We start from the raw sequence: 13,396 nt of genomic DNA on the forward strand, positions 1-13,396 counted from the left end.
AGAGAGATAATAGATTATACTCTCCTTTCACAAGTATTAGTGCTTCTTACTAATTTGGACTAGGTTTCATCATTCTGCCATCATTCCAAGCAAAAATGCAATAAATAATGTGAAACAAATAAAACTATATAGCTATGAATACACACACACACACACACACACATACACACACTCATAATTCAGAATTTATGTTATGAGATCAAACCGAATCAAACTTTCCCATTAGTTGTTCTGAATTTGAATCTACCTCATCATACACCTACAACCAATATAAAAAATCACCTCAACTTAAAATCATCTCATCATCCAATTCAAATGAATCATAAGTAAAATAAAATGTTACAAGGCATGACAGTAAACAACAAATCAATTCAATTCTAAGTCACAAAAAATTTAGATTATTTTCTCCTTATTTAACAAATATATTTTGGCCTTAAAAGGTACATGTACTCTCTCCTAGTTTTTATGATAAAGTTAAAAAGCCTCTTATTATTTTCATATAGAACGAGGTAATGATGCAACTCAAGTATGTAAATTTATAATAGTGGACGGAACATTACATAGCATCTAGAATTAATCATAATTAACTAGAAACCAAATCAGCCAAATAAATTAATTCAATAAGAAAGAATGACTCTTCAATTTCACTTTATTGACTCAATTTTTCTTGAATCCTGATGTTAGATTTTTAGAATTATTGATGTTGATATAAACAAAAATCCACTTCAATGTAGACAGCAAAAAAAGTATATATGTGTAATTGTATACCATTTTTTCTTTATATATAGAATGTAAGACTTTTTTGCAACAAAAAATAAAGCCTAAATTATACCCAAATTCATAAATAGAAAGCTTCTTTAAGACGAATTACGATTATTTCTTGTCACCTTAAAACTAGTATCGTCCATCTGGCTAGGCATAGAACTCACATCTTGAGCATTAAATTCATATACTTGCCTCTTCCACAACATGATTCATTGAAGAAAACAAATAAATAAGAAATGGTGGTAAAGATAAATGAAAACAAAAACATATGAAATTAACTTGAATGCATCCTACAAATTAACTCATACCTCCTTTGACATGTCCTGCCATGTCTTATAGTATCCCTTTCGATTAGTACGCACCAGGGTTGTGGACTCGTAGGTTTCCACAGAACTTTCCCTAAAAAATCAACCAATTAATTTAAAAACAAGCTAGAACTAGTTAATTCACTGATAGAACTTATATAAATATTATATGTGGATTGATTAGGAAATTAAGGGGCCAGGGAGGCAAAAAGGAAAGAGATGAACTAATTAATTAATACTTGAAAGAGCAAAAGGCTGATGTGGGTTGGTCGTCAATTTCTTTTTGTTTCTTTTTTTTGAATTGGCACCGAGTTTTTACGTGTCCGTTTTACGGTCCATGTGACTAATCTCGCGTCCCTTGAAGCCGACCCTACAACTCCAAAGGGAGGTAAATTTCAAGAATTTAGGGGCGGAATCGAACCCAGGAGAGTTTGAACACCTGATCTCGTGAGAGGCACTCCCGCAGCCTATACTACCACCTGAACAGACCAGAAAGAGAGAAAGGGAGTGACTGCGCCAGTCCTTGAAGGCAGTTATGAGGGATCGAACGAACGGTGGAGACATTGTTTTTGAATCGAGGATGATTCACCATTAACGAAGAAGTATCAACTGAAGCTGTGCCAGAAACCATTGTTCCAAATTAACCTCAAGAACCAAGAACGAATTAAGGGGAGGGGAATGGGGATGGTACTACATACTTGCAGACGGCAAAATAAATATATTAAGGCGGAGGCGGGCTAGCTTCCTAGGGTGACATGGCAGCTGCTGCCACGTCCAGTACTTGTAGCCAATTAGGGCTCTTCTTGATTTCATTGATCACCTGATTTGAGCTTATCCTTTCTTTTAGATGAACTTTTTTGAGTTTAAATTATGAGATTGATCAGTTTTTGAATTGTGTGGATTATTTTTTAAAAAAAAAAATTAATAATTTGGGTGGATTATCTTCTACCTAATGATCACTTTTATTCTGGTTATTATCACTAATTTTTCTCTATTAGCGTTAATCCTAATGATCACTTGTATTCTGGTTATTATCACTAATTTTTCTCCTTTTTTTTAGGTGCATTCATATTAAACCTGACCAGGGCTTGTGTTCCTTAATTGGGCACACCAAAATAGTGATTTTTAAGCTCCATGTGATTGGACGAAAACAATTTTTAAAGGAAAATATGAATTCTTTTATTTCAATGTAATGTTTTAAATTTTATTGTCTATTTTAGAAATATTAGGGCCATTCAATTGTAGAAAATATTTTTTGTACTTTTTATTCTTATTTTTCCAAAGAATTATAAAAAAATATATTTTTTTTTGGATTTTCAAGATTTATCTTTAAAAGGTAGAAATTATTATTTTATTTCTTTTTTGGGTTTTACAAATAGTTTTTTAGAAATCATGAACTTTGATACTCAATTTTGAATTTTAGTGCATGTGGAAGAATTTTAATATAATTTTATATTACATTTTATCATTAAAAACTGAAAACCAAATCCATAATCCTAATTTCATATTGTCGAGAGTAAGAAATTTGAAATTTATAAGAAGACATTTCCAAATTTTCTATGCAAATTTAGAAAATTAAAAAAAAAAAAAAAAGCCAATAATTTTTTTATTTGAAAGATTAGAAATGGAAAAAAAAAAAAACCTATTTTTGCAAGCGGAAGGTGGTAAAAAATTTTCATGGTTTTTCAATTTTTGCATACAAATAATGTAAAACTAATAATTAGCTTCTTCTTTTTTTGTAATTCTTGAAAAACTAGAATGGAAAATCAGAGCTTTTCTAGAACTAAATGCACCCTTAATTTTTCAAAGAAATTATTCTATTTTGACTTTTGACTAAAGCAAATAAGAAAAATATTTACAACAAAATGTGAAGAAATTCAACCAAAAATGTTATTAATATTGTGTTAATCATACTTAGGTCATTGGTCCTTATATCATTTATGGAAAGACTTTTGGGTGAGTTAGGCTACTTTATTGTATTATTTTCCTTATCCTAAATTATAATTTGAGTTGAGGTCATAACTAATTAATGAGGTTATGTCCTTTATTTTGTTTTATGAAAATCATTCATTTTCTTGAGACTTCATTTTCAAAAAATTCTTAATAATAAATAGGTGGAGAGTTTATCTTCTTAATTTCTTGATATTTTGGAGGACCTCTTGCCCTTTGTAAGAACCCGAAATATTTAAAAATGAATTTCTGCAGATTTCGTCGACGAAGGCAAAAGACTTTTCATCGACGAAATTCAGAGGATTCGTCGACGAAGAGAAACCGAGAGGTCTGGAGAAATTGAAATATCAGACTTTGTCGACGAGGCTGCCGACATCCACGACGAAATACCCGACTTTTCATCGACAAAAACCGGGCCGGTCAAAGGCTCAAGAAGGGATATTTGGGTTTCTTCTTCATTAAGTCTCTCTATTCCCTCTCTCTCTCTAAACTCTCTCTCTCTCTCTCTCTAGATTTCCTCGCTGGTCGTCAATAGAATCGGAAATCTGAGGTTACCACAAGGATTGTGGAAGGATTCTCTACAACTTCTACGGATCGGAATCTCGTTTCGAAGATTTTCGGGTTTTGACGTAAAATCAAGGTAAGGCTCGGTTTTCATTTCTGATCTGGTAATTTTGTAGAGGTTGGTCTCGTGAGTATATTCTGTATTGGGAATTGTAGGTTTTGGAACTCGGTTCGCTGTTTAGGAGCCTTGGAGTTCGGGTTTTGCTTACGGGGTTGAGGTAAGGAGAACTATGTTTATATTGGTTATTTTTTAAATTGGACTCGGTGGAATTATGGTTCACGGTCCTGTGTGTGTTTTGGCTACTCATTTGGAGGGATTTAATGGGGAAAATATGAATTTTTCATTATTACGGTTTTTGGGAAAAAGGGGGCGACCGGCTGCATCCTTGGTTTTGATGAAAACTTATGTATATGTTGATTTATACTATGTGATTGGGATGGTCGTGCCTTGACTTTGTATAAACTGTATTTTTTTGGGAAACCATGTTTTAGATTACCAAATGGGGGTGGTTTGTTTGGTTATATGAGCATGCACGTATGTGTGATATGTTGAAATGTAAGTAGGAACGCGGTTCCGAAATTATTCCAGGTACTGAGAGTCTTCGGCTTTATATGTGAGGGTGTATGAAATCGCTGGCCATAGATTGGCAAGAGTGTCCGGCTCTATATCCGAAGGCGTGAGCCTATTCGGCAGATCAGGCCGCAGGGTGTGGATCCACCGCTTGAGTGCCGGTACGATGCCATGGGAGTCGATGACTTGTCATGTGCTGGTGGCGCCGTGCTTCGCGGGTTGGCTACGGGCCAATGCCGGAATGCAGGACCGGCTTCAGGCCGATGAGTGTGACGACACTGTGTACTGATCATGTGTGTGTGTATGATGGAACAGAGTGGATGTGATTGCCTATTCTTGTGACCGGTGTATTGAGAGAGCTGAGCTGATGGGATTGCCAGTTCTGGTAACCGGGTTACTAAATCATATGTTGTCTGTGCTTGTAGGCACTATGTGAATTAGTATTGGATTGCATTTAACTACGTGTATGTTTTGTCATGATAACACTCAAATACCACACACTGATATAACATGTGTTCTTCCTTACTGAGAGGTGTCTCACCCCTACTGTACGTACATTTTTAATGGTCCTTCAAGTAACCGGAACTAGCGTCTTGGTATAGGGAGCGTAGGAGGCCGGTGTACTACGTAGCGCTTGGGTAAGTGTTAGGACTATAGATTTGTTGCGTTGCCATTTTGGGATTGTATCTGGGCATCCTGTTGTATGTTTTTCTTAGAGCCATGTTCAGCTATTGTATAGACTCTGGTATGATACTGCATATGTATATATATATATATATATATATATAATGACTTTTCCGCTGCGTATATGATTATGTTTGGATGCGTTTAGGGTGCCTAGGAACCCCACGGGGTCGGACCCTCATCTATTGTACTGTATCTCTTGATAATTGCATGATACAGGAACAAGTTAGGTTACATTCTCACCTCTGGGTCCCACTTTAGGGTTCAGGGCGTGACACCCTTCTTTTGGGGCGGATAAGCATTCTTGGTCTTTAAACTCTCGAGCATATTCTTGCAAATCTTTTTGTGACTCCTTTATTATAATGCTAATATTTCTGCTTTCACTCAATCCATAATTAGTTGGAAGGTAAAGTTTGCTGAAAGATCAAAGTTTTTAATTGTTTGGTTATTATTTATAGAGTTAACACCAACAATGTTGTTCTAATTGACTATAAGACCTTCAAAGGGAGCACTTTCATTTGTTTTTGCACTGCTCTGGTTGGAGCAAGTGAAATAATTTTTTTTGTCTTTTAGAGAAATTTGGGTTTGCTTAGAATTAACAGAAAATTTATTAGACGCTTCTTAATAATAGTATTCAAAACTTCTCAAGAGATATGTAAGAATGTTCAAAGCTCCTCAATCATATGAAAAAAGTGAGGCACTAGGGTTTAGAGGTTGATTTTATAAGGAGGGGAGAATGTAACGATCCGAAGAATAATGATATTTAAATAATAATAAAAAAAAGGAAAATAGAAACCGGAAACAGAATGAGGCAATCGACTTCGTCGACGAGTGTATAAAAGGACCTCGTCGACAAAGGCAAGATTCGTCGACAAGAAAATATCGAGAGAGGTTTTGGGCAATCTGAATTTCGTCGACGAGGAGTGAGTTTCGTCGACGAGATGACGTGGCTCGTCGATGAATCCAGCCCTATAAATAGTTAAAAACTCAGATTTTGATGGAAATTCTGCGCAGAACCCTCTTTTTCTCTCCCATTTGGTTCCCTCTCCTTCTCTCTTTGATTTCGAATTTCGTCGACGAATCCAGCCCTATAAATAGTGAAATCGGGTGTCTCCTTCTGTTACTGTTTCCATTTCTCTCCCTCTTTATTATTTAAATACCATTATTCTTTGGGTCACTACAAATCCACTGCTCTGTAAAACCATTCTATAAACAGTGTGGATGCACTCTATAAACTGTAAACTGTAAGCTACGGTACTGAACATTTGTAACCTTATAATCTCTGAGTCATAAGAGTTTTTAAAACATATCATTATAATTTATGCATTAAAAATAATATCATGAAAATCTCATTTGTACCATAATATATAAATAAGCTCATGTCACAAGATTTGCATGCTAAAAATATTTATTTTGAATAGAGAAGTATAATGCTGTAAATTACCTGAGAGTATTATAATTTTTCTTAACAAAATAAACTCAGGTAATTTAATAAAAAAGTTTGATATAATCAAATACACGTACTTTAATTTAACTCAGGTACCTTTAATAAAAAGTTGATATAATCAACTCCCCGTATTTTAATTTAAATTAGGTATATTTAATAAAAACTGATATAATCTAATTCTCGTACTTTAATTTAAATCATGTATATTTAATAAAAATTGATATAATCTAATCCTCGTGCTTTAGTTTAAATCAAGTATATTTAATAAAAACTGATATAAAAATACTCATACTTTAATTTAAATTAGGTATATTAAATAAAAACTGATATAATACAATTCTCGTACTTTAATTTAAATCGGGTATATTTAATAAAAACTGATATAATCCAATCCTCGTACTTCAATTTAAATTAGGTAAATTAAATAAAAAGCTGATATAATCTAATCCTCGTACTTTAATTTAAATCAGGTATACTTAATAAAAACTGATATAATCATATCCCCATACTTTAATTTAAATAATGTATACTTAATAAAAACTGATATAATCCAATCCTCATACTTTAATTTAAATCATGTATATTAAATAAAACTTATGTATTCAAATTTTCATACTTTAATTTAAATCAAGTATATTAAATAAAAGCTGATATAATCCGATCCCCGTACTTTAATTTAAATCAAGTATATTTGATAAAAACTAATATAATTCAATCTCCCTCCTTTAATTTAAATAAGGTATATTTAATAAAAACTGATATAATTTAATCGTCATACTTTAATTTAAATCAGGTATATTAAATAAAAAATTGATATAATCTAATCCCTGTACTTTAATTAAAATCAGGTATATTTAATAAAAACTTATATAACCCAATCCTCGTACTTTAATTTAAATTAAGTATACTTAATAAAAATTGATATAATTCAATTCTCGTACTTTAGTTTAAATCAGGTATATTAAATAAAAACTTATATAATTCAATCCCCATACTTTAATTTAAATAAGGCATATTAAATAAAAAAATGATATAATCTAATCCTCATACTTTAATTTAAATCATGTATATTAAATTAAAAAAATGATATAATTCAATCCTCGTATTTAAATTTAAATCATGTATATTAAATAAAAACTAATATAATCCAATCCTCATACTTTAATTAAATTATGCATATTAAATAAAAATTGATATAATTCGTGCTTTAATTTAAATTAGGTATATTTAATAAAAACTAATATAATTTAATCCTCGTACTCTAATTTAAAACAAATATACTAAATAAAAGCATGTGGATATACTCAATTGAACTCGAGAACATTTTAAAAACAAAAGAACTAACATAATGAAACTTACTTATACTAATTTTCTCCTCTGAATGGTTAATGATGAATTTCTACATTTAAAAAATGAGACTAAAAAGAATGGAAGAGTGAGAATTTTAAGTTGAAAAAATTTTCCTTCCCCTATAAAATCTTTTTCTTATACTTCCTTCAATTCTTTTTTTAAAAATTTCTATGAAAAAAATGAATTAAGAACTTTCTTATTTATAGATAGTTGGGGGACAATATTATAATTTTGTAAGAGGAAGAGATAAGATTGAATTAATTAAAAAGAGAGGCGGGTTGAACTCTTCCGCCTCTATTATTATATTATATATATCATTATATATATTATTATGATAATATTATTTATCTATTTATTTATTTATTTATTATTATTATTATTATAGATTATTACACATCCGCCTTGAATGATTTGAATGCAACACATTTTACAAACTCATCAAGAGAAGGACCACGCTTATTCCACATTATTGATTGGGAGTGGGGGACAAATTCTAGCCTGTCATCACCATTATTCATTTATAAAATGCCAACCATGTTGCATGTGTAGCTGTTCTAAGCAAATTATGTTAAGAAATAAAATAAAATAAAAATAATAAAACTTAAATAAAAATATAAATATAAATATAAACACGATTCACAAATAAGGTCAAGACACGACTCGCTCTCTTTAAGGAAATTCAAGTTCCTTGCGATGTGAACTCTTTAATAGTTGTCTCCCTCAAGATATAATAATTCAATTTGAATTTCTCCAATTCTGTATAAAAAAGGAGTTTAAAATTTTATAAAATATATATATTTTTCTTTACTTATTATGCTATCTAAATTTTAAAAAATGATGATGTGATGAGAATGAATAGGAGAAATTGGGTGTTGTTTATTAATGCTAATACCTTAAAAATTTATTTATAAGTACAAAATAATCTATTATTAATCATATACTTAATAAATAAAATGTATTTATATTAAATAGATACAAAGTACATCTTATAATTAAGTTAAATATGGATGCATCAATCCAAAATACATACTCTTTTTCAAGATAATAAATAGAATAATAATATTAAAATCCACCGCCCCATTACACTACACACTGATGGCTGCCCGTGTACTCGCGTTCTTCTGCTCCTCTTCGTCGATTGTGTCAGAGAGAGTCCGGCCCCTCGTCTCCGGCAAGCATACCGCAAGCAACCCACAACACCCTGTCACCACCCCGAACACCCCGTAGGAAAGCCACCGGTTCGCTCTCCCGGCGGAGACTATCACCGGGCCAAACACGCCGCCGAACATGATCGCCTGCCGCAGCATCGTCATCGCCGAGTTCCTCACGCACGTCGGGAACAGCTCTATCGCGAATATCTGCACCATGTTGCACGCAGTGCACCCGCTAAAAAACGACACCAGCTCCAGGCCTACCGCCGACGGGCCTTTCGCCCACGCGCACGCCACGCTACAAATCCCGGTCAGTCCACAGCACAACAGCACCCCACTCCTCCTGTTCAACCTCTCTATCAGAACAATCGTGGCCAGAGACGACGGAATCTCGGCCAACGCGTTAAACGTGACGCTCAGGTAGAGATTGAACGGCAAGTTTCCAACCGCCAGAGGCATCCCGTAATACACCACTCCGACACCGAAACCGACGGCCATAGACGCCGATAACCGCTGCATGGCCCATCTCTTCTGCAAAAGGATCTTTAGAGACGAGTAGAAGTTGAAAGTTTCTGCGTCGTGGGATGGAACAACGCCGGAGAAGCTCATGGTGAGGGGGCTCGGAGCGGCTATGCTTTTCAGAGTGCTCACGGCTTCTTCTCTGCGTCCTTGCACGAAGAGCCACCGGGGAGATTCGCGAACGCAGAAATGGATTAGTATGCAGTAGAAGAGCGTGGGGAAGGAAGTATAGACATACAGGACTCGCCAGGAAGAGCCGCGGTTTATGAAGGCTATGGCGGGTAAGGATAGAAATCCCAGAGTGAAACAGAGGAATCCGAGGACACCTACGTGTCCTCGCCACCGTTTTCCGACGGTCTCCGTGGACAAGACGAGCACGCAGCTTCCGATGGTGGATCGCCCGACGCCAGCAACGAATTTGAGGGCGGAATAGACCCAGACGTTGGGGGAGAGAGCGGTCAACATGCCTGTGAAAGACATGAGGAAGCAGGAGAGGAAGAGGGTTTTCTTGCGGCCGACCGAGTCGGCGAGGGTGGACAGTGCGAGGCCGCCGACAAGACAGCCCACGAAGAACGAGGAGGCGGGGAGTCCGGAGACGACGGAACCGGAGCACTCGAGGGACCATTCGGACAGTGTGGATGCATGTGGGGGCAAATCCCAGGCCCATGAGTGGTCGGGGAGTTGGCAGACGGTGGCGGAGGCGGAGGAGTTACAGGAGTGGGCGGCGAGGGGAGTGCAGTGCCACTTGGGGACTGCGTCGGCGAAGATGCTGATGAATGTTTGTTGAGCGTCGAAGATCCAAGCGCAGGAGACGAGGAGGGCTTGACAGAGCTGGGATTTGCGGGATTCTCCGACACACTGCTCGATAGCGTCGTCGAGGGAGGGAAGGTGCTTTTGGAGTTTCGGAGTAGTTTCCGATTTGGAGGCGGAGTCTGAATCGGAGAGGAGGGGAGTCGATGAACCCGCCATGTGTGGTTGCGCTCGCAGCTACTTGCGCTTCCCCTTCCGCGCCTTGTCGGTGATGGGATTGCGGATATATTATTGTGAGAAATGTATGGTGGCTGCTTATCCGCAAGCAACGTACATGTATTTCCAGTTATAATAAAATGGGTTAACCCAATTTATCCATTTAATTTTAAAGCATAAAAAAAATAATACTGAAATTTATAACTATTTTTAAGTATTATTTTTTTTTTTTGAAATACGCACAGGATATCCATACGTCCGTGACCGTAAAAATAATATTTTTAAGTATTATTGTTAGTATAACTTATTGTCATTTTTTAAGATTATTTAATTTATTATTCGATTAAAAAAATATGCATGTAATTATGTCAATTGCCTTATTACATACATATATATTCGAATGCAAATTATAATATTAACAATGTAATTTGTGTTGTTTAATTACATAACTATATAATTTTTAATATATTCAAAATGAATCAAACATGTATGTATATGAACTAAACTAATTGTATAGGCTCACAGTTACAAAATTATTAATATAAATTTTTTGTAATGGTATTAATTACATAATTATATAATTTAATTTGAAGTGATAAGCATAGTAAGTAATAAAATTATGGACACATCTAAATTGAACCAATTATATAAATGACATAGATGTATGTATATTAATTGATTTGTAAAATCAAGGTTAATCAAATTACTTATATATACATAATTGTATAATTACATACATATTATAACTGAGTTGTCCATATATTAATTACATAATTATATAATATAATTACAAATAATAAGTATATACAATGCTAAAAATAACATAATTACATACATGTATTTAAACCAATTGTACAATTACGAACATGCACACACATAAATTAATTACATAAATTTTTTTTTTCATCTTAATTTTTAAAAACAATTATAAAGTAATTTTTTTTAAAGTTTTTTTTAAATGAATCATTAAGGGTTTAAAATATCACAAATCAACCTTCTTGCACCATTAATTTTTAGGATTTTCATACTTGAGTTTGACTTATCAAAAATCAAACTTTTAGGGAGGTTGAGTTTTTTCTTATTTTAATATATTTTAATATAAATTATTTAAAAATATCAAACCGAAATGAAAAATGGTTCGATTTCCTTCAGAGTCTCAATTTTTCAATAATTTTTATACACCCTATGTCAGAGAGTTTACTAAAAAAAATTCAATTTTAAAATCTTATATACTAATCTTATCCCGCTTATACATGTATGCAAGGGTGAGCAAACGGTTCGGCCAAATTTAAATTTAGATTGGGTTACTGATCTTTGAAGTGCCTCCGCAAAAGTGCATCTCCCAACCAAAGCCGCTGTTTTCCTTTTCAACCATTTTCCCATCCCGTACAGAATCCAACCCATCTACCCGAGGTCCAGACTTGACATCCCTCTCAATCCCGCCGGCGTCAAGGGTCACCGGAGGGCCGCCCATGAAGGGCAAGGATGAAAACCAAGTGTCCACAATAAAATGTGATTTGAAAAAAATGTTTTTCTTTTGGTTGAAAAATATTTTGGGCTTAAAAAACTTTGAGCGAATCGTGAGATCCCTAAATGCCAACAGAGAAATTCAGGGAAGAGATCCGTACCTGTTGAAATATGGCTCATTCTAGAAGCCTACAATTGCCATTGAAGTCTTCAATGGTGGGCTAATTTTTCAAAGGTAGGTGATTAGTGGTTGTAATAGTGGTTTTTCCTAACCTATATAAACCCATCACCTCCATTTGTATTCTCATCCCCAAAATTGTCTACTTCTCTCTTAGGCACATTCTCTCTTCTCTCTCTCATTTTGTAATATTTCTACAATAGAAAAATATTGATTGATAGTGTCCGAGGACGTAGGCACAATTTGCCGAACCTCGTTAATTCTGGTGTTCTTCCTTTTATCTATTCAGTAGTTAACTTTTGTCGGGTATAGTTGTAGTAATATATTGTGTTAATTACATGTCTAAGGAAAATTCTGTCTAGGAAAGAGGGATTTAAGCGGTCCGTTGTGACCCCCCACTTCCCTGGGAATTTACCTGGTGTAATTTTGCACAATTATTCACTCTCTATTTACCTGTACAATTGTAACTGTGTTAAAGTTAGGTGGAACAATCTCTAGTTTCACAACAATTGGTATCAGAGCCAAGGTTATTCTTAGTATGCTCTGTGGTTGCAGCTTAGTCTGATCTTCCACATCAGAAAAGTTTTCCTTGGGCTATTGGCATTCCGCATCGGCAGCTATTGAATAGCATTTATGGCAGAGATGGCAGATAGTGCAAAAGCATCCACATCAAACTCGTCTATTTTGGCAAGAACTACTGTGACAAATGCCAGATTTGCAGTGGAGATTTTTGACGGCACCGGTCATTTTGGTATGTGGCAAAGTGAGGTTCTAGACGCTCTCTTTTAGCAAGGTCTAGACATTGCCATTGAAGAAGAGAAACCAGAAGATATTGAGAAGAAAGAATGGGGGACCATCAATCGGTTAGCATGTGGTACAATTCGATCGTGTCTTTCAAGAGAGCAGAAGTATGCATTCTATAAGGAAACTTCTGCAAACAAGTTGTGGAAGGCACTGGAGGAGAAGTTTTTGAAGAAAAGCTCTCAGAACAAACTCCATATGGAGAAGAGACTATTTCGCTTCACTTATGTCTCGGGTACCACTATGAATGATCATATCACCAACTTTAATAGGTTGGTTACTGATCTAGTTAATCTGGATGAGACTTTTAAAGATGAAGACCTGGCTTTGATGTTGTTGGGATCCCTTCCTGAGGAGTTTGAGTTTCTTGAAACTACTCTGCTCCATGGAAAGGATAAAGTGTCTCTTGGTGAGGTTTGTGCTGCTTTGTACAGCTATGAATTGAGGAAGAAGGACAAGCTTGAAAGCACAAGTGGAGCCAACGAGGCTCTAGTAGTTCGAGGCCGTTCACAAAGCCAGAATAGAAGAAAGAAAGAGAGATCCAAGTCAAGATCCAGACCAAACAAAGATGAATGTGCCTTTTGTCGGGAAAAGGGGCACTGGAAGAAAGACTGTCCGAAGCTAAAGAATAAAGGCAAACCTGATAAAGGAAAGGTCATCTCAAATGTGGCTGAGTAC

General features: G+C 34.9%; 1 protein-coding gene across 1 annotated transcript; it reads right to left on the reverse strand.

The window, feature by feature from the left end:
- Nucleotides 1-8,577: 8,577 nt before the first annotated feature.
- LOC131165530 (organic cation/carnitine transporter 3-like) lies at nucleotides 8,578-10,458 on the reverse strand. The gene has a single exon (XM_058123431.1). It carries the CDS (start codon nucleotides 10,273-10,275, stop codon nucleotides 8,722-8,724), a length of 1,554 nt encoding a protein of 517 aa, XP_057979414.1. The 5' UTR covers nucleotides 10,276-10,458; the 3' UTR covers nucleotides 8,578-8,721.
- Nucleotides 10,459-13,396: the final 2,938 nt, after the last annotated feature.

This window comes from Malania oleifera, chromosome 10, assembly GCF_029873635.1.
Source record: "Malania oleifera isolate guangnan ecotype guangnan chromosome 10, ASM2987363v1, whole genome shotgun sequence".
NCBI lineage: Eukaryota > Viridiplantae > Streptophyta > Magnoliopsida > Santalales > Ximeniaceae > Malania > Malania oleifera.